Below are 26,958 nucleotides of genomic sequence, written 5' to 3'. Positions count from 1 at the left end.
AAAAAAACTGTTTCACTGATGTCTTTGGAGTCTAACAATTGTGTTATTCCATTAATATGTTCACACCACAAACCCTGTGTTACTGCAGCGTGAGATCCATCAATATTATAACAATCAGTTAGAAGACTTTAACAAACATGAGCACGAAACATGACTGTCTGATGACAAACACAGACATCAATAATCAACGTATGAATCTCAACAATGGTGACAATCAAAAGTACCTTGCTGCAATGCATGATGGGTACCATCATTGTACAAAACTCCCAGCATGCATTGCAACGTGAATCAATTATGCAGCTGAATTGTCCTATTATCTTGGTGACTAGATTTGAAAGATCTCAAGCTCTTTAAAACTGAAACTGAATCTGTACAAATTAAAACATTGTCAGGTTTTATTTCCTCTACCCACTGTAACGCCAAAAGGATTCCTATCAATTCAACAGTATAAACTGCCAAATGATTTGATGTTCGCTTTACTCCACTAATCCACTAGTAACTTTGACTAAAAAAGCAGCCCCAGTTGTTTGATGTTCTGGCTCTTTTGATCCATCTGTATATACTTGTATATGTCGAGGATATTGGGCTCTGATATATTCCGAGAAAGCATATCTAAAGTCAACTTCTCTTTCTGTTTTTTTAACCTCCAACAAATGCAGATCTATATGAGGTCTTATATAAACCCATGGTTCATAATCCTGGATTTCAACTGTTGGACTCATCTTGATATTATTTACCTGTAATCCTTCTGCATAAATTTTACTACACCACCCAAAGCTTGTTCCACATCTTACATTTTGTTCCCAACAATTCTTTAAAACCACTTTTGTAGGGTGTTCATCTTTATGCCCCTGGAGGTTAGCCCAGTAATTAATGCTAATTAATTACTCATGCTGCAGTAACACAGGGTTTGTGTTGTGAAAAAATATTAATGTGATAACATAATTGTTAGATTCAAAAGACATCAGTGAATCAGTTTATTTCATGATGATTATAAATCCATCAACAGGTAACCATCATCAGCTGATCTCATTTCACTTTAGCTTTCTTTGCTGCTGCAAATGTGTTTGACAAACACACTGTCACAGTGGCCAAAAAAGACAAAAGGTATAATAAGAGTTAAGAGCCCAACTAATGGAAACACTAATCACTCTTATGGTGACTTCAAATGAAACACATTAGAGTTAAACCTCTGTTAATTCTCAATAAAACTTCTGTAGACGTCTGACAGAAATAAAGTCAGTCTGGTTAGTAATAAGTGAAGCTGGTAATGCTGTTTGTGGAGTTGTTTAATCCTCCTCTGCTGAGATCTTCACAGATTTAATGTCTTCTTTTCTCTTCAGTTGATTTCATCTGAGACTGTGGCTGAAATTACTCCATATTTAATATACACAGATTATTTTGGCTACGATAAGGTCCAGTTCTGGTTTATTTCTTTACTCTTGGCTGACATGTGGCATTGCTATGCAGAGGTGTAAAGTCCAGGTTCAGAAAGTAAAAGTCCTCCTCAGTATTTTGTTCCAATCACCTGGATTTGCTAATTCAGCAGGAGAAAGAACTAATTAGTGAAATCAGATGACTGAGTTTATGGGTGGAATAAACATATGGCAAGGACTTTTACTCTTTGGCCCTGGATTACCCACCTCTGGTGGGAAAAGACCATTACAAGCAGCAGTAACTGTTACCGCAGACATCTCGAGCGTTACCGCAGACATCTCGAGTGACGACTCCATCTGTTACTGTTGGGTGTTACTGTTTTTTTTACAATGTATTTTACTGGTAGATTAAGTATTTTATTCTTCTGACACACGCACTTATCCAATGATACAGAGTGGCGTTTCCTAAAAGCATCGTAAGCCTAAGTTGATCAGTATTGTGTCAGTTGTTCTACGATCAACTCAGTGTGTAACATTACCAGGTGAGATGGTCACTGGTGTGACAGTTGTAGGGCTGGTGTTAATGCTGCCAGTGTCTGAAAGTTTGGATGAATAGTGATTAATGAACAGAGACACAAATATCATGAGTGTGTAGAAAGAGCTCATGTGAATATAATTACCTGCACAGTACGCTGAATGGACAGTTGGTCTAACCAGCTCATAGACATAATAATCGTCTGGACAGGCTTTGACTTTAATGGGAAAAGACCCGTGATAGCAGCAGTAACTCCCAGCGTACCCGCAGACATCTCGAGTGACGACTCCATCTGTTACTGTTGGGTGTCCACCACGTATCCACAGTGAGATAAAATTATTGCCACAGCGCAACGGAGCAACACACGTGTCTGGGATATGAGCGCTAGTGTTGTTAATGAAGAGACGATACCAGCCGCTCCAGGAGCCATAGTAGTCACAGTTTATGACTGAAGCATCTGTATTATTGATGGATCTCCATGTATTGTTCAGCACAGTGTAGTTGTAGCAGGGGTCTGCAGAGAGATTAACTTATGAAAACACCAGTATGCAGTCATAGTCTAAATATAAATATGTTCATGAAAACACATTATATATACTGTATTATGCATATATTATATTATAAATTAAATATATAAAAACATTATGAAAACACCAGGGGCCTGTACCATGAAGGTAGCTGAACAAACTCGGGGTTACAGGATTAGTTTTGAGTAGGGCTGGGCGATTTAAATCGCGATATTGTTATGCGCATCTCATCAGTAAAGCCGGTTCCTTGATTAGTAGTAAATCGCCATCACCTGCTTTCAGATGGAGCGGCATTTACTACAAAGAGCCGTAGTTAACTGACAAGCTGAGCCAAATCACATCAATATCGCGGACGTATCGTCAGCGATATTTAATGCGATATGGCTCAGCTTGTCAGTTAACTACGGCTCTTTGTACACAGCGAAACATCCAGTGTTAAATTAACACTCCTGGGAGTGTATGAGTCCACACTCAAGAGTGTTTAAGTTAATGAGATAACTAAGTGATTAATTTAGTGATGATTGAGCATTATTGAAGACACCTGATGTTAACAAGTAGAATCGCTGAAGGAGAAAATCGCAAATTGTAAGTTACCATTTTTGTGATGGGTAGTTGCTTTAGTTGGGCTTTTAGTTTACCCTTTTATGTGTACTTTAGATTTTGTTTGGCTGTTGTATCTGAGTTAAAACTGCCAGTTAAACAAAGAATAAAAAGTGATCTGATGGTGTTGGTTATATTATGACAATCATCATTTGATCTTGATCACTGAACTCATTCAAATCCTTCTTTCTGACTTCGATTTATGTTGTTGGTTACAGCATAACTGTGAATCTGAATAAATAGCCAGAATTTTTATTGTAATTTAAAGGATTTCTTAAAAGATGTTTTTAAAAAAAACATTCTTTTAGGCACACACAGATGTCAAGATTCAGTCTATGCATCTCAATAATGGTGAGGAGCAGAATATTCAATGAGGAAAAGTAAATTACATAGACAATTCAGATCATAATTTATTCATACCGCAATGCATGATGGGAGCCATTAATGAGTTGTGATTGGTGGCAGCCACTGCAACATGCTTTATTATTGTCACCATTGTTGAGATTCACAGGGTGATTATTGATGTCTGTGTTTTAAATGAATATGTCTGAAAGTATTTTTGATCAGAACAATGTTTATTAAATTTGAATTATAAGTAAAGTACTGATAATCATAGGCTGAAGAATCACTAAACTGCTGCTAACAAGTTAAGCCAAACTATCTCAATATGTTTCCTTTTTCAGATCACAGCATGATTATGTTAAAACGTAGCCAACACTATAAGATAACATTTTACTTTGTTCAGTTAACTGTTATAAAGCAATAACAGCAGACGAACAACAGTAAATATTAAAGTAAACATATAATGGTCTAGAGCCCAACTAAAGCAAACACCCATCACCTTAATGGTAACTTACAATTTGTGATTTTCTTCTTCAGTGATTCTGCTTGTTATCATCAGGTGTCTTCAATAATGCTCAATCATCACTAAATTAATCACTTAATTATTTCCTCAGCCCTAAATGCCGCGTCATCTGAAAGCAGGTGATGGCGATTTACTACTAATCAAGGAACCGGCTTTACTGACGAGATGCGCATAACAATATCGCGATTTAAATCGCCCAGCCCTAGTTTTGAGTTGACAAAACCAAACCGATGCAATCAGGCTTTATTGGTACCATGATGCAGCTTAGGGCTGGGCGATTTAAATCGCGATATTGTTATGCGCATCTCATCAGTAAAGCCGGTTCCTTGATTAGTAGTAAATCACCATCACCTGCTTTCAGATGGAGCGGCATTTACTACAAAGAGCCGTAGTTAACTGACAAGCTGAGCAAAATCACATCAATATCGCGGACGTATCGCCAGCGATATTTAATGCGATATGGCTCAGCTTGTCAGTTAACTACGGCTCTTTGTACACAGCGAAACATCCAGTGTTAAATTAACACTCCTGGGAGTGTATGAGTCCACACTCAAGAGTGTTTAAGTTAATGAGATAACTAAGTGATTAATTGAGTGATGATTGAGCATTATTGAAGACACCTGATGTTAACAAGTAGAATCGCTGAAGGAGAAAATCGCAAATTGTAAGTTACCATTATTGTGATGGGTAGTTGCTTTAGTTGGGCTCTGACCCTTTTATGTGTACCTTAGATTTTGTTTGGCTGTTGTAACTGAGTTAAAACTGCCAGTTGAACAATGAATAAAAAGTGATCTAATGGTGTTGGTTATATTATGACAAACATCATTTGAACTTGATCACTGAACTCTTTAAAATCCTTCTTTCTGACTTCGATTTATGTTGTTGGTTACAGCATAACTGTGAATATGAATAAATGGCCAGAATTTTTTGATGTAATTTAAAGGATTTCTTAAAAGATGTTTTAAAAAAAAAAAACATTCTTTTAGGCACACACAGATGTCAAGATTCTGTCTATGCATCTCAACAATGGTGAGGAGCAGAATATTCAATGAGGAAAAGTAAATTACATAGACAATTCAGATCATAATTTATTCATACCGCAATGCATGATGGGAGCCATTAATGAGTTGTGATTGGTGGCAGCCACTGCAACATGCTTTATTATTGTCACCATTGTTGAGATTCACAGGCTGATTATTGATATCTGTGTTTCTAAATTAATACATTTGAAAGTCTTTTGATCTAGTGGTGGAAATTTTGATTCTTTCCAGAGACTCATTCATTTTCAGTTCGGTCACCAAAATGATTTGTTCAGTGATAATTTCTTCATATTACATAAATACTGCAGCAGGTGGTGAAAAAGAGTGTATTTTATGCTATGTTTTAACAAACGTATTTACTTCTTACAAAGAAAATGATTTGGGTTTGTTAAAATGTGTGCCTTATTTACTAAATTAATAACATAAGTCTAAATAAGTGGTTCAGATGACCAAACCAAGGTTTTCTTGCATAATTAACATTTTAATTGTTTAGTCAGACATACACATTCATAAATCTGGGATTATATTAAACGTTGATGTTCTGTATGTTGAATATGAATATAAACAATTATATGTGCACACCTATAACTGCGCTTTGAATGAGATTGAATCACATGCTAAATGACCAATCTACCCAGTACTCTCATTCACGAACGAAAGTACCAGTTAGTTCAATTCGTTCACGAACGAGATCTCTCTCTCGTTCAGACTAAAAACAGAGCGATCTCAGTCAGTGATGTTCATTCAGTAGATCCAACCAAGCATGCCCCTTCTCAGCCCGAACTGAAATGCTATTTGCTGATGTTACGCAAATGAGACCTAACCAATACTGTCATATTTTTTTGGTTTGTTTTAGTTTTTAGAGAAGTGCATATGACAACGTAATGAATTCATTTTTGATAATACAAAATGAATACAAGTAGTCAAGTAAATTGTTCAAAGTGCAAAATACCACAAAACTAAGACTAAAACACACAAACAAAATATAAGAAAAGCAGGTAACGAAGTGTAAATTAAAAAAAAGTAAACAGTCAAGTGCACCCCCCTTAGCTCAAACTAGGGCTGGGCGATTTAAATCGCGATATTGTTATGCGCATCTCGTCAGTAAAGCCGGTTCCTTGATTAGTAGTAAATCACCATCACCTGCTTTCAGATGAAGAGGCATTTAGGGCTGAGGAGATAATTAAGTGATTAATTTAGTGATGATTGAGCATTATTGAAGACACCTGATGTTAACAAGCAGAATCACTGAAGAAGAAAATCACAAATTGTAAGTTACCATTAAGGTGATGGGTGTTTGCTTTAGTTGGGCTCTAGACCATTATATGTTTACTTTAATATTTACTGTTGTTTGTCTGCTGTTATTGATTTATAACAGTTAAATGAACAAAGTAAAATGTTATCTTATAGTGTTGGTTATGTTTTTACAATCATGCTGTGATCTGAAAAAGGAAACTTATTGAGATAGTTTGGTTTTACTTGTTAGCAGCAGTTTAGTGATTTTTCAGCCTATGATTATCAGTACTTATAATTCAACATATTTAATAAACATTGTTCTGATCAAAAGAAATTCAGATAAATTAATTTAAAACACAGACATCAATAATCAGCCTGTGAATCTCAACAATGGTGACAATAATAAAGCATGTTGCAGTGGCTGTCACCAATCACAACTCATTAATGGCTCCCATCATGCATTGCGGTATGAATAAATTATGATCTGAATTGTCTATGTAATTTACTTTTCCTAATTGAATATTCTGCTCCTCACCATTGTTGAGATGCATAGACTGAATCTTGACATCTGTGTGTGCCTAAAATAATTTTATTTTTTATTTTTAAGAAATCCTTTATATTATATCAAAAATTCTGGGCATTAATGCAGATTCACTAACCAACAACATAAATCAAAGTCAGAAAGAAGGATTTTAATGAGTTCAGTGATCAAGTTCAAATGATGATTGTCATAACATAACCAACACCATCAGATCACTTTTTTCTTTGTTCAATGGTGATTATAAATCAGAAACAACAGACAAACAAAATCTAAAGTTAATAATATATGGGTCAAGAGTCCAACTAAAGCAACCATTGATCGTCATAACGGTAACTTACAATTTGTGATTTTCTCCTTCAGTGATTCTGCTTGTTAACATCAGGTGTCTTCAATAATGTTCAATCATCACTAAATTAATCACTTGATTATCTCATTAACTTAAACACTCTTGAGTGTGGACTCATACACTCCCAGGAGTGTTAATTTAACACTGGAGTTTTTGCTGTGTACAAAGAGCCGTAGTTAACTGACAAGCTGAGCCATATCGCATTAATTATCGCTGGCGATACCTCCGAGATATTAATGCGATATGGCTCAGCTTGTCAGTTAACTACGGTTCTTTGTAGTAAATGCCGCTCCATCTGAAAGCAGGTGAAGGCGATTTACTACTAATCAAGGAACCGGCTTTACTGACGAGATGCGCATGACAATATAGCGATTTAAATCGCCCAGCCCTAGCTCAAACCAAGTAAAAAATTACGATGTTAATTTGTCTTTGTTATATTTAACCATTAGCTTATTAACCTGTTTTCATTACAATGGTAAAGTGTACATTTCTTTCTTTGATGCAAACATGCTAACTACACAAACCTAGCTCTATCGGTTCGCCACATAGACTGTGGGTTTGCCATCATTATCGTTCAAACAACTGGATATTTTCGTTCATGAACGACATGTAGGCCTACCAGTTCGTTCAACTCGTTCACAAACGATAAGATCTCTCTCTCGTTAGACCTATGGTTCAGACTCAAAAGCAACTCGGTCACAGTCAGTGAAGGGCGTATTCGTTCACTACATCCAACAAATCACATGCTCCGTCACATCTCATACTCGAACGCTATCGGCTCGAGGTTCATTCTTTGACAGGTTGAAAACACCGGTTCACTGAGCTGCGCATGCGCTGCTAATAGCGCCGCGCTGCTGTGGAGGGAGGGATTCCACATTTCAGTGAACGAGTAATATGAGTCAATGGATTCCGTGAACGAGAACGATTCGGTCACCTAAAGGATTCGTTCAAAAAGAACGATTCGTTCACGAACGTAACATCACTATTTTGATCAGAACAATGCTTATTAAATATATTGGATTATAAGAAAAATGCTGATAATCATATGCTATAGAATCACAAAGCTCCTGCTAACAAGTTACACCAAACTATCTCAATAAGTTTCATTTATCAGATCACGGCATGATTATATCAAAACATAACCAACACTATCAGATCACGCTTTTTCTTTGTTTATTTGACTGATATAAATCAATAACAGCAGACAAACAAAGTCTAAAGTTAATAATATACAGTAAGGGTCAAGAGCCCAACTAATGCAAACACCCATCACCTTAATGGTAACTTACAAATTGTGATTTTCTCCTTCAGTGATTCTGCTTGTTAACATCAGGTGTCTTCAATAATGCTCAATCATCAGTAAATTAATCACTTAATTGTCTCATTAACTTTAACACTGCTTCAGTGTTACTTTAACACCATGTAGAGTGGGACCATATGTGCTCTGAGCAGTGTTGATTTAACACTGGGGAATTTACTGTGTATAAGGTAAAATGTAAACTAAGATATAACGTTTTAACTGTAACATTTTGAGGATGTTTTAAGAGAATGTTTTCCTACACAGCAAAAACTCCAGTGTTAAATGAACTCTCCTGGGAGTTTATCTGATCCACACTCAAAGGGTTAAAGTGTTAAAATTTGAGTGTTAAATGAACACTGAAGAGTGTTAAAATTAATGAGATAATTAAGTTATTAATTGTGTGATGATTAAGTATTATTGAAGACACCTGATGTTAACAAGCAGAATCACCAAAGGAGAAAATCTAATTTTAAGTTACCATTATGGTGATGGGTGTTGGCTTTAGTTGGGCTCTTGACCCTTAAACTATTGACTTTAAATTTTGTCTTGCTGTTGTAACCAAGTTATTATCAGTCAGATGAACAAAGAGAAAAAGTGATCAGGTGGTGTTGGTTATGTTTTGACATAATCATCAATTGACCTGAATCACAAAACTCATTTACATTTAATCTTTAAGCAGACACTTTTATTCAAAGTGACTTACAGAGAACTAAAATTTAGAGAGTTAGGTTTGCCTTGTTGATTACAGCAGCCCACTGATTTTATAGCATATGATTTGTAGCATCTTTTATAGAATTAAAATATTTCTTAAACGTTCTGTTCAAAAGTTGTTTATTTGGACACACAGACATCAAGATTCAGCCTGTGAATCTCAACAATGGTGACAAAAATAAAGCATGCTGCAGTGCATTCTGGGTGCCACCAATCAAAACCCATTCATGGCTCCCATCATGCATTGCAGTATGAATAAATTATGATCTGGATTGTCTTATTTATTTTGTTTGCCACCATTGTTGAGATTCATACACTCAATCTTGATGTCTGTTTGTGCCTAAAAAATTTTTTTTCTTTTTTTTTTTCGATATGGCTCAGCTTGTCAGTTAACTACGGTTCTTTGTAGTAAATGCCGCTCCATCTGAAAGCAGGTGATGGCGATTTACTACTAATCAAGGAACCGGCTTTACTGACGAGATGCGCATAACAATATCGCGATTTAAATCGCCCAGCCCTAATTTTAATGTTTTAATATAATTAAAATGTAATTTATTCCTGTAATGTCAAAGCTGAATTTTCTGTATTACTCCAGTTTTCAATGTCACATTATTCTTTAGAAATCGTAAGATATTGATTTTGTGCTCACTGCTCAGTTAAGAAAGGCTCTTATTTTGTATAATGTTTAATACATATTGCGTGGGATTTTTTTTTATGTTTAATATTTTTTGTGAAAACCGTGATCATTTTTTCACTTTTGATTAATTTAATCCGTCCTCGCTAAATAAAATTATTATTTTTTTATATACTACTTGATCAAAACCTTTGAATGGTTGTATATCTTGGTTTCCAGAAAAAAAAGAACAATATTAAGCAGCACATTAGAGCTGTTAGAGCATCAAATTCATAACACTGAAGACTGGAGTAATGATGCTAAAAATTCAGATTATGGTGCGTGTATTTATGTCAATGTTCATATGTTATTAACAAAACAATATAGGCCTAAGTAAAACACTTAGCCTATCTTGGAGTTTGTGTTATTGCACACATGATCCACAGTGTCCGTTAAAAGTTGAAAATGCACAAGATAAATAACAGCTAAGTGAATACTGTGATTTGGTTTGCCGTTTCGACCTTGTTACTTCAACTAGCTACTGTAAAAAAAAAAAAAATATATATATATATAGCCTATATATATGTGCAGGCTGGTGGTGCAGGCTGGTGGTGGTGGTGTAATGGTGTGGGGGATGTTTTCTTGGCACACTTTAGGCCCCTTTAAATGCCACGGCCTACCTGAGCATTGTTTCTGACCAGAGGTGGAGAGTCCAGGGGTCAGAAAGTAAAAGTCCTGCCATATGTTTATTCCACCCATGAACTCACACAGCAAAAACTCCAGTGTTAAATGAACTCTCCTGGGAGTTTATTTGGCTCCAGACTCAAGAGTGTTAAAGTTAATGAGCTAATTAAGTGATTGATTGAGTGATGATTGACCATTATTGAAGACACCTGATGTTAACAAGCAGAATCACTGAAGGAGAAAAATCACAATTTTAGTCACCATTATGGAGATCAGTGTTGGCTTTAGTTGGGCAGTTGACCTTCAAATGATTATCTTTAGATTTTGTTTGGCTGTTGATCTGAGTTATTACAGCCAGATGAACAAAAAGAAAAGTTGATTAGGTGGTGTTGGTTATATTTGAACATAATCATAATTTGATCTGAATCACTGAACTCATTTAGAGCCTAATCTCTGACTTAAATGTATATTGGTCATTACAAAATCACAGTAATTCTACAGATTAAGATCCAGATTTTTCAATATAATTCAAATTATTTCTTAAAAGTTGTTCTGATAAAGAAAAAGAAAATCTTTCTTTAAGGCACACACAGACATCAAGAGTTAGTGTTTGAATCTCAACAATGGTGACAAAAAGAATATTCAATTAGGAAAACAAGACAATTCAGATCATAATTTATTCATACCGCAATGCATGATGGGAGCCATGGATGAGTTTTGATTGGTGGCACCCAGAATGCACTGCAACATGCTTTATTATTGTCACCATTGTTGAGAATCACTGGCTGATTCTTGGTGTCTGTGTGTCCAAAAAATATATTTTTTCAAAGTCTTTTGATCAGAACAACTTTCAAGAAATCTTTCTGATTACATTGAAAATGATTAACATGGCATAATATTAGAATCACAGGCTGCTGTAATCAACAAGGTAAACTTAACTCTCTAAATGAGTTTTGTGATTCAGGTCAAATTATGATTATGTCAAAACATAACCAACACCACCTGATCAACGTTTCTCTTTGTTCATCTGAGAGTTGTAACTCAGATACAACAGCTAAAACAAAATCTAAAGTTATTAGTTTAAGGGTCAAGAGCCCAACTAAAGCCAACACTGATCACCATAATGGTAACTTAAAAAGGGGATTTTCTCCTTCAGTAATTCTGCTTGTTAACATCAGGTGTCTTCAATAATCATCACTCAATCAATCACTAAATTATCTCATTAACTTTAACACTCTTGAGTCTGGAGCCAAATAAACTCCCAGAAGAGTTCATTTAACACTGGAGTTTTTGCTGTGTGAGTTCATGGGTGAAATAAATATATGGCAGGACTTTTACTTTCTGACCCCTGGACTCTCCACCTCTGTTTCTGACCATGTCCATCCCTTTATGACCACCATGTACCCATCCTCTGATGGCTACTTCCAGCAGGATAATGCACCATGTCACAAAGCTCGAATAATTTCAAATTGGTTTCTTGAACATGACAATGAGTTCACTGTACTAAAATGGCCCCCACAGTCACCAGATCTCAACCCAATAGAGCATCTTTGGGATGTGGTGGAACGGGAGCTTCGTGCCCTGGATGTGCATCCCACAAATCTCCATCAACTGCAAGATGCTATCCTATCAATATGGGCCAACATTTCTAAAGAATGCTTTCAGCACCTTGTTGAATCAATGCCACGTAGAATTAAGGCAGTTCTGAAGGCGAAAGGGGGTCACACACAGTATTAGTATGGTGTTCCTAATAATCCTCTAGGTGAGTGTATATATATATATATATATATATATATATATATATATATATATACTTTTTGCAGCACACACAAAGACAAATGATTGAGCATGTTTGAGGTGAATTTGGAGCAGGTGGGGGGCTGGTGAAGTCACCGTCTATAATTCGCTTTCATTCAGTGTCTAATATTATATATAAATTGTACCGGCACAAAACAGCACAAACGATTGAGCATATTTTGGGCAAATTTGGAGCATGTGAGGGGGCTGGTGACGTCATCGTCTATAATTCAATTTCTGATATTTTAAAACCCAACGCAGCACTCAGTGTGTAACATTACCAGGTGAGATGGTCACTGGTGTGACAGTTGTAGGGCTGGTGTTAATGCTGCCAGTGTCTGAAAGTTTGGATGAATAGTGATTAATGAACAGAGACACAAATATCATGAGTGTGTAGAAAGAGCTCATGTGAATATAATTACCTGCACAGTACGCTGAATTGCAGGTAGTTGGTCTAACCAGCTCATAGACATAATAATCATCTGGACAGGCTTTGACTTTAATGGGAAAAGACCCATACAAGCAGCAGTAACTCGTGTGACCGACCCCGTAACCGCAGACATCTCGAGTGACGACTCCATCTGTTACTGTTGGGTGTCCACCACGAATCCACAGTGGGATAGCAGTGCCACAGCTGGACTGAGCAACACACGTGTCTGGGATATGAGCGCTAGTGTTGTTAATGAAGAGACGATACCAGCCGCACCAGGAGACAGACGTGTCACAGTTGGAGTTAGCTGTATTATTGATGGATCTCCATGTATCGTTCAGCACAGTGTAGTTGTAGCAGGGGTCTGTGGAGAGATTAACTTATGAAAATATATTAAGAAATTAACAAGTTTCTGAAAAATATGTTATTTTTAAAATTTAACCAGAAGTGCAGCTTTAGACATTTATTTTTTCTTCTTCTTCTTCTTTTGCTAATTCAGAGCGATTCATTTCGATCCACAATATTTTTTCAAATGCATTTATAGGATTATTTAAACATCAATGCGTCTTAAATAAAAAAAAATAAAAAAAATCTTTTAAATTGGAATTAAATACGTTACATTCCAGTATAATCATGTACAAATTATTATTATTACTATTTTTTAAGAATTTATTTCCATTTTCTTGATCTAAAAATTACCATTTCAAAACTACCATTGCCGGGTTTTCAATCCATAAACTAATATTAAAGTAACAATCTGACATTCAGTTTCCTCAATATTTTATATGTAAATAATAATAATAATAACAATAAAAATAAACTAAATGATTTGACTAAAACAGCAGTATTTTATTTTACAGTAAATAAGTGAGTTTCTCCGCAGCGTGTGAAGTTTTTATTCCAGTAGTGTCCTCAGCAACACTGTATCAGTGGTTTGATCGGGTCTGACTCTAAACTAGCACTATTGAGAGAGAGACAGAGATCTGTCGTTCACTCAGTGACAGTCAGTGTTTGAGCTGAGAAGAGATCAGACACGAGGCGCTCAGAAAAGTGTCCACTAAAGCTCAGGATGGACAGATTCGACACATGCGCACTCCGACTGCACCAGTCCTATAGAGGGCAGTGTAGTCGTGACTCGTGTCAGCTACAGGACCTCTGCTCTGAAGGACAAAGAAGAAGGAAAGGTGTGTGTTCCACTTCCGAAGATACACAACCTCAGAGTGACTGCTCATGTTCCACTGTGTGTGTGTGTATTCTCCGCGGTGTGTGTAAAAGCAAAGTCTGCTTAAAAATGTGCTCTGGAAAGTTTCTCTGCTTGTTTCTGTTTGCAAATCTTCTGTGCTTTAAAGGAGACATATCATGCTTTTAAATATTTCCTTTTTACATATAAATCATACATTTGTAGTCTATATAAAGCGGAACTGCAATGCTTGGGTCTGAATGCTTGGCGTATTGCTGCTATAACAACTAACTGAGTCTTTTGTGTTTTTGATTCAATCCCAGCTGTACTATTTATAACTCCTGCAATAAATGCCACAATTTTTTTCTTTTCTATCATCATATGTTCTTTTGGAGCTTCATTGCTTTCTTCAACTGAAATCCTTGACTGATCTCTTTGATCTTTAGTTTGTCCTTTAACCTGTTTTGCTGCCTCTGCATATGTTATCTTCTTCTCCACCCTCCTTTTCTGAATCTCCATTTCCATTTTCTGTACTTCACACCCTCTGAACGCTGCACTATGTGCCCCTCCACAATTGCAACACTTTGGTTGTACTCCATCCTTTTCCACTTTCCATATTCATGATTTCCTCCACAACGAGCACATCTACATTGCTCCCTACATCTTGTAGCAACGTGCCCAAATCTTTGACATTTAAAACATCTCACTGGTCCTGGTATATATTCTCTTACAATGTAGCTCATCACACCCAACATTACTCTTTTTGGAATTTCATCCCCTTGAAATTCTATTACTACTGTTTCAGTGTCTTTTCTGGTTCTATCTGCAACTGCTTTTAGCCTTTGTGCATTTACTATCTTCCCTCCCTTTAAGTTACCTTTGAACTCTTCCATACCTATATTAAGAGGCACACCAAAAATGATCCCTTTACCACTTTGACTTTTTTCTCCAACTCTATTTGTGCTGACAACTTTAATTCCTCCAATTTCCTTCAGTTTGAGAGCTTTATTTGCTTGATCTTCTTTATTACATCCAATAAGCAAATTTCCATCAGAGAGAACTTTAGCAAAATCAATATTTCCAATATCTCTATTTATGATCTTTGTCAGTTTAATTGGATTAATTTTGCTTACCCCAAACTGATCTCCAAACCTTACAATGCATTTTATACTATCTCTACTCTTATCATCAGACTCTTCTACATCGCTCCTTTTCTTCCATTTTTCTCCCCGATTTTTCCGACCTCTTGCTTCATTCCAGCAATTTTCTGACGATCTTTCACTTTCCTCTTCACTTACTACATCCATACTCCCTTCACTATCTCCCCACTCACGCCTCTCTGATCCATTCACAGAGCAGATGTGCTAAATGATTGATCTAAAGTCAATGATTTAAGGTCAAGAGCCCAACTAAAGCAAACACCAATCACCATAATGGCGACTTAAAAATATGGTTTTCTCCTTCAGTGATTCTGCTTGTTAACATCAGGTGTCTTCAATGTTGGGAATAAAAAATAATGTTATTTAGATATTTTTGTACAAAAAAAAATGGTTGTAAATTTTACTCATTTTAAATGGTTAACTTTTAAGGAATTAATTTGATTAATTATTACTCAATTCTAATGTTTTCAATTTAATTAATAATATTGTTTGTAATCTGTTGCCACATTTTTATTGTGTAAATATAGCATTTTTCATCATCAGTCATTGAGCTTGAAACATTGTGTTGTACTTGGTGTGCACATGCATTCTGTACTCGATTATTGATTAACAGAGGTGGGTAATCCAGGGGCCAAAGAGTAAAAGTCCTGCCATATGTTTATTCCACCCATAAACTCAGTCAGCTGATTTCACTAATTAGTTCTCTCTCCTGTCTAAATGAGCAAATCCAGGTGATTGGAACAAAATACTAAGGAGGACTTTTACTTTCTGAACCTGGACTTTACACCTCTGCATAGCAATTCCACATGTCAACCAAGAGTAAAGAAATAAACCAGAACTGGACCTTATCGTAGCCAAAATAATCTGTGTATATTAAATATGGAGTACTTTCAGCCACAGCCACAGATGAAATCAACTGAAGAGAAAAGAAGACATTAAATCTGTGAAGATCTCAGCAGAGGAGGATTAAACAACTCCACAAACAGCATTACCAGCTTCACTTATTACTGACCAGACTGACTTTATTTCTGTCAGACGTCTACAGAAATTTTATTGAGAATTAACAGAGGTTTACCTCTAATGTGTTTCATTTGAAGTCACCATAACAGTGATTAGTGTTTCCATTAGTTGGGCTATTAACTCTTTTTATACCGTTTGCCTTTTTTGGCCGCTGTGACAGTGTGTTTGTCAAACACATTTGCAGCTGCAAAGAAAGCTAAAGTGAAATGAGATCAGCTGATGATGGTTACCTGTTGATGGTTTTAGAATCATCATGAAATAGACTGATTCATTGAGGTGTTTTATAATCTAGCAATTATGTTGTTCCATTAATATTTTCACGTCACAAACCCTGTGTTACTGCAGCATGAGATCCAGAAATATAACAATCGGTTTAAATCTTTTAACAAACATGAAATTTAAAAATGATCTTTTGCTGACACACACAGATGTCAACAATCAGCGTATGAATCTCAACAATGGTGACAATCACAAATATTTAGATAAACAGATAAATTCAGAACATCACTGAAAAGCTACTAATTCACAACAAAACCAACAGCAAAAAATAAAAGCAAATATTTAGAATAAAACAAAATTATAGGTCAATTCAGCTGCATAATTTATTCATGTTGCAATGCATGCTGGGAGTTTTGTACTATGCTGGTACCCAGCATGCATTGCAGTAAAGTACTTTTGATTGTCACCATTGTTGAGATTCATACGCTGATTGTTGATGTCTGTGTGTGTCGTATTAAACTGACTTTTTTTGTGCTTACTATTGCTGGATCTAATGCTGCAGTAACACAGGGTTTGTGTTGCAAAAAAATATTAATGTGATAACATAATTGTTAGATTCAAAAGACATCAGTGAATCAGTCTATTTCATGATGATTATAAAACCATCAACAGGTAACCATCATCAGCTAATCTCATTTCACTTTAGCTTTCTTTGCTGCTGCAAATGTGTTTAACTAACACACTGTCACATCGGCCAAAAGAGACAAAAGGTATAATAAGAGTTAAGAGCCCAACTAATGGAAACACTAATCACTCTTATGGTGATTTCAAATGAAACACATTAGAGTTAAACCTCTGTTAATTCTCAATAAAAACTTCTGTAGACGTCTGCCAGAAATAAAGTCAGTCAGGTTAGTAATAGTGAAGCTGGTAATGCTGTTTGTGGAGTTGTTTAATCCTCCTCTGCTGAGATCTTCACAGATTTAATGTCTTCTTTTCTCTTCAGTTGATTTCATCTGAGGCTGTGGCTGAAATTACTCCATATTTAATATACACAGATTATTTTGGCTACGATAAGGTCCAGTTCTGGTTTATTTCTTTACTCTTGGCTGACATGTGGCATTGCTATGCAGAGGTGTAAAGTCCAGGTTCAGAAAGTAAAAGTCCTCCTCAGTATTTTGTTCCAATCACCTGGATTTGCTAATTCAGCAGGAGAGAGAACTAATTAGTGAAATCAGATGACTGAGTTTATGGGTGGAATAAACATATGGAAAAGACTTTTACTCTTTGGCCCCTGGATTACCCACCTCTGGTGGGAAAAGACCCGTACAAGCAGCAGTAACTGTTACCGCAGACATCTCGAGCGTTACCGCAGACATCTCGAGTGACGACTCCATCTGTTACTGTTGGGTGTTACTGTTTTTTTTACAATGTATTTTACTGGTAGATTAAGTATTTTATTCTTCTGACACACGCACTTATCCAATGATACAGAGTGGCGTTTCCTAAAAGCATCGTAAGCCTAAGTTGATCAGTATTGTGTCAGTTGTTCTACGATCAACTCAGTGTGTAACATTACCAGGTGAGATGGTCACTGGTGTGACAGTTGTAGGGCTGGTGTTAATGCTGCCAGTGTCTGAAAGTTTGGATGAATAGTGATTAATGAACAGAGACACAAATATCATGAGTGTGTAGAAAGAGCTCATGTGAATATAATTACCTGCACAGTACGCTGAATGGACAGTTGGTCTAACCAGCTCATAGACATAATAATCGTCTGGACAGGCTTTGACTTTAATGGGAAAAGACCCGTGATAGCAGCAGTAACTCCCAGCGTACCCGCAGACATCTCGAGTGACGACTCCATCTGTTACTGTTGGGTGTCCACCACGTATCCACAGTGAGATAAAATTATTGCCACAGCGCAACGGAGCAACACACGTGTTTGGGATATGAGCGCTAGTGTTGTTAATGAAGAGACGATACCAGCCGCTCCAGGAGCCATAGTAGTCACAGTTTATGACTGAAGTATCTGTATTATTGATGGATCTCCATGTATTGTTCAGCACAGTGTAGTTGTAGCAGGGGTCTGCAGAGAGATAAACTTATGAAAACACCAGTATGCAGTCATAGTCTAAATATAAATATGTTCATGAAAACACATTATATATACTGTATTATGCATATATTATATTATAAATTAAATATATAAAAACATTATGAAAACACCAGGGGCCTGTACCATGAAGGTAGCTGAACAAACTCGGGGTTACAGGATTAGTTTTGAGTTGACAAAACCAAACCGATGCAATCAGGCTTTATTGGTACCATGATGCAGCTCATCAACTTTCTCTGTCAACTCAGGCTTTGATCTTAAGCTATGATTACTCCACGCGCGCGTGCACATAAAAGAGTGACGTCGACACTGAACAACCAATCGCGGGTAGAGCGAGAGCGATATATTTTTCCGCGGAGGAGCAAGAGATAATCATTCATAATTACGATGAATTTAAATATGTATTTCAAGCTTGAAACAATACGGTCTCTGCTGCCAAAGCAAGAGAAGACTGTTGGAGAAAGATTGCTGATTGTTAATGCGTAAGTTAAACAAATACGTTCTATATTTATGTAAAATTTTGTATGTATATATGTATGTGTCTATATGTGTTATATAGCCAATAGCCTATTTTTATAATACATAAAAAATGTGCATGTATGTACTAAGAAAGATTAATATTCATTGATTTTTAGATGCAACCCCAACTCCAAATGTTCTTGGCAGCAGATAAAGACAAAATATAAAAATATATTTCAAAGTGGTGAGTATTTACCACAACCTTTTATTACTTTTGTGAACATTTTATCACAAACACTTGTTTGCAGCAAACAGAAATAGAGTTAAATTCAGAAAACCAGAATACACTGGCGGAGGAGTTGGCTCTGAGTAGGCAATAAGGGACGGCCGATTATGGATGGGATTACAGGTGCTTTACAATCTGACCCTGGTGCTGGCTCCTCTAAGCAAGTAACACTGGGTACGTGTGCAATACATTACTACTTTTTAGTTTTAAATATGGCTGACTGTATGTTCTGCAGTAGAGGGAAATACAGTGTCCCTGTTGAAGCCAGCACACATATACACAGTCTCCCACACAGAGGTCAGTATGCAGCAGACAGAACACCAAACATAACCTGCTTTATAATAGTTATGCTTTGCATTACCTGCGTGAAGTTGGCCCCCCACACAACGCAAAACGTTGTTAAACTATGCTCAATCGTTTGTGCTCCGTTTAGTTCATTCTGAGGTCACTCAGCCCCCCCACATGCTCCAAATTCACCCAAAATAGTCTTGTTCGTTTGTGCTTCGTTTGTGCTGGCTTGTGCCGGTAAAATTTTCATTTGTGCTGCGTTGGGTTTTAAAATATCAGAAATTGAATTATAATGTTAACTTCAAATAATAGTGATTTGAAGATGTCCCAGCTAGCAGGGAACGTTCTCAGAACATTGGCTAACATTCCCTACAAGTTTTGTTAATGTTTTAAAAAAAACATTTGAATGTAATGTTCAAAGAATGTTTTAAGGATGTTTTCTCATTTCAAATAATGTTTCTACACAGTAAATTCCCCAGTGTTAAATTAACACTGCTCAGAGCACATATGGTCCCACTCTACATGGTGTTAAAGTAACACTGAAGCAGTGTTAAAGTTAATGAGACAATTAAGTGATGATTGATCATTATTGAAGACACCTGATGATAACAAGCAGAATCACTGAAGGAGAAAATCTCAAATTGTAAGCAACGTTATGGTGATGGGTGTTTGCATTAGTTGGGCTATTGACCCTTATATTATTAACTTTAGATTTTGTTTGATTGTTGTAGGTTTGATTGTGCCAGATGAACAAAGAAAAAAAGTGATCTGATGGTGTTTTTGATTTATGTTGTTGATCACAGCATAACTATGTTTCTGCATAAATATCCAGAATTTTAGATATAATATTAAGGATTTCTTAAAAAACTTTTTTTTTTTTTATGTTTCTTTTAGGCACACACAGACATAAAGATTCAGTCTATGCATCTCAACAATGGTGACGAGCAGAATATTCAATTAGGAAAAGTAAATTACATAGACAATTCAGATCATAATTTATTCATACCGCAATGCATGATGGGAGCCATTAATGGGTTGTGATTGGTGGCAGCCACTGCAACATGCTTTATTATTGTCACCATTGTTGAGATTCACAGGCTGATTATTGATGTCTGTGTTTCTAAATTAATACATTTGAAAGTCTTTTGATCTAGTGGTGGAAATTTTGATTCTTTCCAGAGACTCATTCATTTTCAGTTCGGTCACCAAAATTATTTGTTCAGTGATAATTTCTTCATATTACATAAATACTGCAGCAGGTGGTGAAAAAGAGTGTATTTTATGCTATGTTTTAACAAACGTATTTACTTCTTACAAAGAAAATGATTTGGGTTTGTTAAAATGTGTGCCTTATTTACTAAATTAATAACATAAGTCTAAATAAGTGGTTCAGATGACCAAACCAAGGTTTTCTTGCATAATTAACATTTTAATTGTTTAGTCAGACATACACATTCATAAATCTGGGATTATATTAAACGTTGATGTTCTGTATGTTGAATATGAATATAAGCAATTATATGTGCACACCTATAACTGCGCTTTGAATGAGATTGAATCACATGCTAAATAACCGATCTACCCAGTACTCTCATTCACGAACGAAAGTACCAGTTAGTTCAATTCGTTCACGAACGAGATCTCTCTCTCGTTCAGACTAAAAACAGAGCGATCTCAGTCAGTGATGTTCATTCAGTAGATCCAACCAAGCATGCCCCTTCTCAGCCCGAACTGAAATGCTATTTGCTGACGTTACGCAAATGAGACCTAACCAATACTGTCATATTTTTTTGGTTTGTTTTAGTTTTTAGAGAAGTGCATATGACAACGTAATGAATTCATTTTTGATAATACAAAATGAATACAAGTAGTCAAGTAAATTGTTCAAAGTGCAAAATACCACAAAACTAAGACTAAAACACACAAACAAAATATAAGAAAAGCAGGTAACGAAGTGTAAATTAAAAAAAAGTAAACAGTCAAGTGCACCCCCCTTAGCTCAAACAAGGGCTGGGCGATTTAAATTGCGATATTGTTATGCGCATCTCATCAGTAAAGCCGGTTCCTTGATTAGTAGTAAATCACCATCACCTGCTTTCAGATGAAGAGGCATTTAGGGCTGAGGAGATAATTAAGTGATTAATTTAGTGATGATTGAGCATTATTGAAGACACCTGATGTTAACAAGCAGAATCACTGAAGAAGAAAATCACAAATTGTAAGTTACCATTAAGGTGATGGGTGTTTGCTTTAGTTGGGCTCTAGACCATTATATGTTTACTTTAATATTTACTGTTGTTTGTCTGCTGTTATTGATTTATAACAGTTAAATGAACAAAGTAAAATGATATCTTATAGTGTTGGTTATGTTTTGACAATAATGCTGTGATCTGAAAAAGGAAACTTATTGAGATAGTTTGGTTTTACTTGTTAGCAGCAGTTTAGTGATTTTTCAGCCTATGATTATCAGTACTTATAAATCAACATATTTAATAAACATTGTTCTGATCAAAAGAAATTCAGATAAATTCATTTAAAACACAGACATCAATAATCAGCCTGTGAATCTCAACAATGGTGACAATAATAAAGCATGTTGCAGTGGCTGTCACCAATCACAACTCATTAATGGCTCCCATCATGCATTGCGGTATGAATAAATTATGATCTGAATTGTCTATGTAATTTACTTTTCCTAATTGAATATTCTGCTCCTCACCATTGTTGAGATGCATAGACTGAATCTTGACATCTGTGTGTGCCTAAAATATTATTATTATTTTTTTTTTTTTTTAAGAAATCCTTTATATTATATCAAAAATTCTGGGCATTTATGCAGATTCACTAACCAACAACATAAATCAAAGTCAGAAAGAAGGATTTTAATGAGTTCAGTGATCAAGTTCAAATGATGATTGTCATAACATAACCAACACCATCAGATCACTTTTTTCTTTGTTCAATGGTGATTATAAATCAGAAACAACAGACAAACAAAATCTAAAGTTAATAATATATGGGTCAAGAGTCCAACTAAAGCAACCATTGATCGTCATAACGGTAACTTACAATTTGTGATTTTCTCCATCAGTGATTCTGCTTGTTAACATCAGGTGTCTTCAATAATGTTCATTCATCACTAAATTAATCACTTGATTATCTCATTAACTTAAACACTCTTGAGTGTGGACTCATACACTCCCAGGAGTGTTAATTTAACACTGGAGTTTTTGCTGTGTACAAAGAGCAATACGATACGTCCGCGATATTAATGCGATATGGCTCAGCTTGTCAGTTAACTACGGTTCTTTGTAGTAAATGCCGCTCCATCTGAAAGCAGGTGAAGGCGATTTACTACTAATCAAGGAACCGGCTTTACTGACGAGATGCGCATGACAATATAGCGATTTAAATCGCCCAGCCCTAGCTCAAACCAAGTAAAAAATGACGATGTTAATTTGTCTTTGTTATATTTAACCATTAGCTTATTAACCTGTTTTCATTACAATGGTAAAGTGTACATTTCTTTCTTTGATGCAAACATGCTAACTACACAAACCTAGCTCTATCGGTTCGCCACATAGACTGTGGGTTCGCCATCATTATCGTTCAAACAACTGGATATTTTCGTTCATGAACGACATGTAGGCCTACCAGTTCGTTCAACTCGTTCACAAACGATAAGATCTCTCTCTCGTTAGACCTATGGTTCAGACTCAAAAGCAACTCGGTCACAGTCAGTGAAGGGCGTATTCGTTCACTACATCCAACAAATCACATGCTCCGTCACATCTCATACTCGAACGCTATCGGCTCGAGGTTCATTCTTTGACAGGTTGAAAACACCGGTTCACTGAGCTGCACATGCGCTGCTAATAGCGCCGCGTTGCTGTGGAGGGAGGGATTTCACATTTCAGTGAACGAGTAATATGAGTCAATGGATTCCGTGAACGAGAACGATTCGGTCACCTAAAGGATTCGTTCAAAAAGAACGATTCGTTCACGAACGTAACATCACTATTTTGATCAGAACAATGCTTATTAAATATATTGGATTATAAGAAAAATGCTGATAATCATATGCTATAGAATCACAAAGCTCATGCTAACAAGTTACACCAAACTATCTCAATAAGTTTCATTTATCAGATCACGGCATGATTATGTCAAAACAAAACCAACACTATCAGATCACACTTTTTCTTTGTTTATTTGACTGATATAAATCAATAACAGCAGACAAACAAAGTCTAAAGTTAATAATATACAGTAAGGGTCAAGAGCCCAACTAATGCAAACACCCATCACCTTAATGGTAACTTACAAATTGTGATTTTCAGGCCATCCTTAAAAATATCTTGGTTTGCCGTAACAGCAAAAAAAAAAAAAAAAAAGGTTGGTTGGTCGGTCTATATTTTTTTTTTTCGAGATTCGATGTAAAAAAAAAATGTACAATTTTGGTCAAATTTGCATATCGGGACTTCACTGACAGTTTTCCAGAACTTCGTGCCAAGTATATATATATATATTAAATAACAATTAGAAAACCTGTATAAACTGAACACCAAAGAATAATATTATAGCGGTAATATTATAGGCCTATTCATGTAACGGGAGCGCTGCCAATAACGCGCCTAAGCTGTCAGAATTGGGAAAAGTGATGATTATTAGTATGTCAAATATATCAAGGAGACATTTCAATTGTTTATTAATAAACAAGTGTTTTCTGTGTCAAAGATGAAGTTGACGATGCTGACGCGATCTTCGCAGTAGCCTAGTGAACGCGCCAGAGAGAAATGCACATTTCATTACATAAGCAGAGAGCAGTCTGTTTTCTTTCGTTTTGAACTGTTTTGTTTAAAAGTGTACATTTCATGCTTTTTTATATAAAGGCCTATATATATGTCTCAGGTCTGTGAGGCAAGTAGCTTATACGCTGAGTTTCGGTTCATTTAAGAGACCAGCTCCAGTTCACGCGCCGGCGACTCCGTGTCCTGAATTTATATTGCCTTATTTAGCCTACCTCTTATTAAATACAGGAAATTGGTTGATGAAACATTGATCAAAATTAAGATACAATTAATACAAAACGAAATTCACTTTAAAGACAGACTTTCTACAAAAACAAACTTAATGAAGTGGTTAAAATCATGTCTGCCCACTCCATTTGTCTTCCGATATTTTCGGGATCATCTTATCTTATTCATGCTATTCACTTTTCATATAATCAACATGAAATTTAAAAAATAAATATTATTTTATTTAAACATGAATATGAAACTAAATCGTTTTTTAATGACAACACAGGCCTAGACAGTAGCCTACAGAGAAATTTACTGTCGGAGCGTTGCCGGTGAGCATGTGGGGGGAGAGATACAATTTTCGATCAATCATCGAATTTTATTTTGCTTAATATGCCCATTCTTAATATTTGGTGTTTTAAATGCCTGTTTGAGATCTCTGTGAAGTTTTAATTGCCGCTTTCAGAGCGGTCACGTCCGTAACATTGTTTCTTCCTCATAAATGCGAACACTAAAAATAAAATAAAATGAATAGGCTATAAATTATGTTCTGTGGAGAGCCGATCCCTCTTCATCCGGTGGGTATAATAGCCTACTTTTGGTTTGCGCAGTGTAATTCATAGAATTAGCCTACTAAAACATATTTTTCGTTGATCTGAGTGTCGCGATTTCGCTTTCATTTCGCATAGGCCTACAGCCTACACAGCCCTTATAATCATAGATGACACCACGGGTTTTTATTTAAAAGAAAGAGCGTAGCCTACGTTTGTAGCCTATGTAGGCCTATTTATTCACAATAAAATACAATTAATATCATTTTATTGCATTTGTATTAGTTGTTTGAAGAGTAAAAAAAAAAATCGGTCGGTCTTAACGCAAGTTTACAATCGGCAAGTCGGTCGGACTAAAAGGGAAAAAAAAAAAATTATTGGGTCGGACCTAAATTGACTGGGTCGGTCGGGTTACGGCAAACAAGAATATTTTTAAGGATGGCCTCAGTGATTCTGCTTGTTAACATCAGGTGTCTTCAATAATGCTCAATCATCAGTAAATTAATCACTTAATTGTCTCATTAACTTTAACACTGCTTCAGTGTTACTTTAACACCATGTAGAGTGGGACCATATGTGCTCTGAGCAGTGTTGATTTAACACTAGGGAATTTACTGTGTATAAGGTAAAATGTAAACTAAGATATAACGTTTTAACTGTAACATTTTGAGGATGTTTTAAGAGAATGTTTTCCTACACAGCAAAAACTCCAGTGTTAAATGAACTCTCCTGGGAGTTTATCTGATCCACACTCAAAGGGTTAAAGTGTTAAAATTTGAGTGTTAAATGAACACTGAAGAGTGTTAAAATTAATGAGATAATTAAGTTATTAATTGTGTGATGATTAAGTATTATTGAAGACACCTGATGTTAACAAGCAGAATCACCAAAGGAGAAAATCTAATTTTAAGTTACCATTATGGTGATGGGTGTTGGCTTTAGTTGGGCTATTGACCCTTAAACTATTGACTTTAAATTTTGTCTTGCTGTTGTAACCAAGTTATTATCAGTCAGATGAACAAAGAGAAAAGGTGATCAGGTGGTGTTGGTTATGTTTTGACATAATCATCAATTGACCTGAATCACAAAACTCATTTACATTTAATCTTTAAGCAGACACTTTTATTCAAAGTGACTTACAGAGAACTAAAATTTAGAGAGTTAGGTTTGCCTTGTTGATTACAGCAGCCCACTGATTTTATAGCATACGATTTGTAGCATCTTTTATAGAATTAAAAATATTTCTTAAACGTTCTGTTCAAAAGTTGTTTATTTGGACACACAGACATCAAGATTCAGCCTGTGAATCTCAACAATGGTGACAAAAATAAAGCATGCTGCAGTGCATTCTGGGTGCCACCAATCAAAACCCATTCATGGCTCCCATCATGCATTGCAGTATGAATAAATTATGATCTGGATTGTCTTATTTATTTTGTTTGCCACCATTGTTGAGATTCATACACTCAATCTTGATGTCTGGTTGTGCCTAAAAAATTTTTTTTTCTTTTTTTTTTTTCGATATGGCTCAGCTTGTCAGTTAACTACGGTTCTTTGTAGTAAATGCCGCTCCATCTGAAAGCAGGTGATGGCGATTTACTACTAATCAAGGAACCGGCTTTACTGACGAGATGCGCATAACAATATCGCGATTTAAATCGCCCAGCCCTAATTTGAATGTTTTAATATAATTAAAATGTAATTTATTCCTGTAATGTCAAAGCTGAATTTTCTGTATTACTCCAGTTTTCACACAGTTGTCACATTATTCTTTAGAAATCATAAGATATTGATTTTGTGCTCAATTATTATTGGTGCTCACTGCTCAGTTAAGAAAGGCTCTTATTTTGTATAATGTTTAATACATATTGCGTGGGGTTTTTTTTTATGTTTAATATTTTTTGTGAAAACCGTGATCATTTTTTCACTTTTGATTAATTTAATCCGTCCTCGCTAAATAAAATTATTATTTTTTTATATACTACTTGATCAAAACCTTTGAATGGTTGTATATCTTGGTTTCCAGAAAAAAAAGAACAATATTAAGCAGAACATTA

General features: G+C 35.7%; 2 protein-coding genes across 2 annotated transcripts in view; both read right to left on the bottom strand.

Moving 5' to 3' along the window:
- LOC307152402 (adhesion G protein-coupled receptor E3-like) overlaps window positions 1-2,218 on the bottom strand; it is an 88,096-nt gene extending 85,878 nt beyond the window's left edge. Inside the window, exons 1-2 of the mRNA XM_079860998.1 lie at window positions 2,057-2,218; window positions 1,916-1,972 (exon numbers count right to left, since the gene is read on the bottom strand). The gene's annotated coding sequence lies outside the window, so the exon portion shown is untranslated. The remainder of the gene's footprint in view (window positions 1-1,915; window positions 1,973-2,056) is intronic.
- Window positions 1-26,958, bottom strand: part of LOC307149098 (uncharacterized protein) — a gene marked incomplete at its 3' end in the record, with an annotated part of 59,540 nt that overhangs the window by 7,089 nt on the left and 25,493 nt on the right. Inside the window, exons 7-11 of the mRNA XM_079855166.1 lie at window positions 17,760-17,816; window positions 12,594-12,965; window positions 12,453-12,509; window positions 2,057-2,425; window positions 1,916-1,972 (exon numbers count right to left, since the gene is read on the bottom strand). Coding sequence (XP_079711292.1) covers window positions 1,916-1,972; window positions 2,057-2,425; window positions 12,453-12,509; window positions 12,594-12,965; window positions 17,760-17,816 — 912 coding nt within the window. The remainder of the gene's footprint in view (window positions 1-1,915; window positions 1,973-2,056; window positions 2,426-12,452; window positions 12,510-12,593; window positions 12,966-17,759; window positions 17,817-26,958) is intronic.

This window comes from Squalius cephalus, assembly GCF_949319135.1.
Source record: "Squalius cephalus genome assembly, chromosome: 2".
Classification (NCBI taxonomy): Eukaryota; Metazoa; Chordata; class Actinopteri; order Cypriniformes; family Leuciscidae; genus Squalius; species Squalius cephalus.
This window is presented reverse-complemented; position numbering and strand designations above follow the sequence as displayed.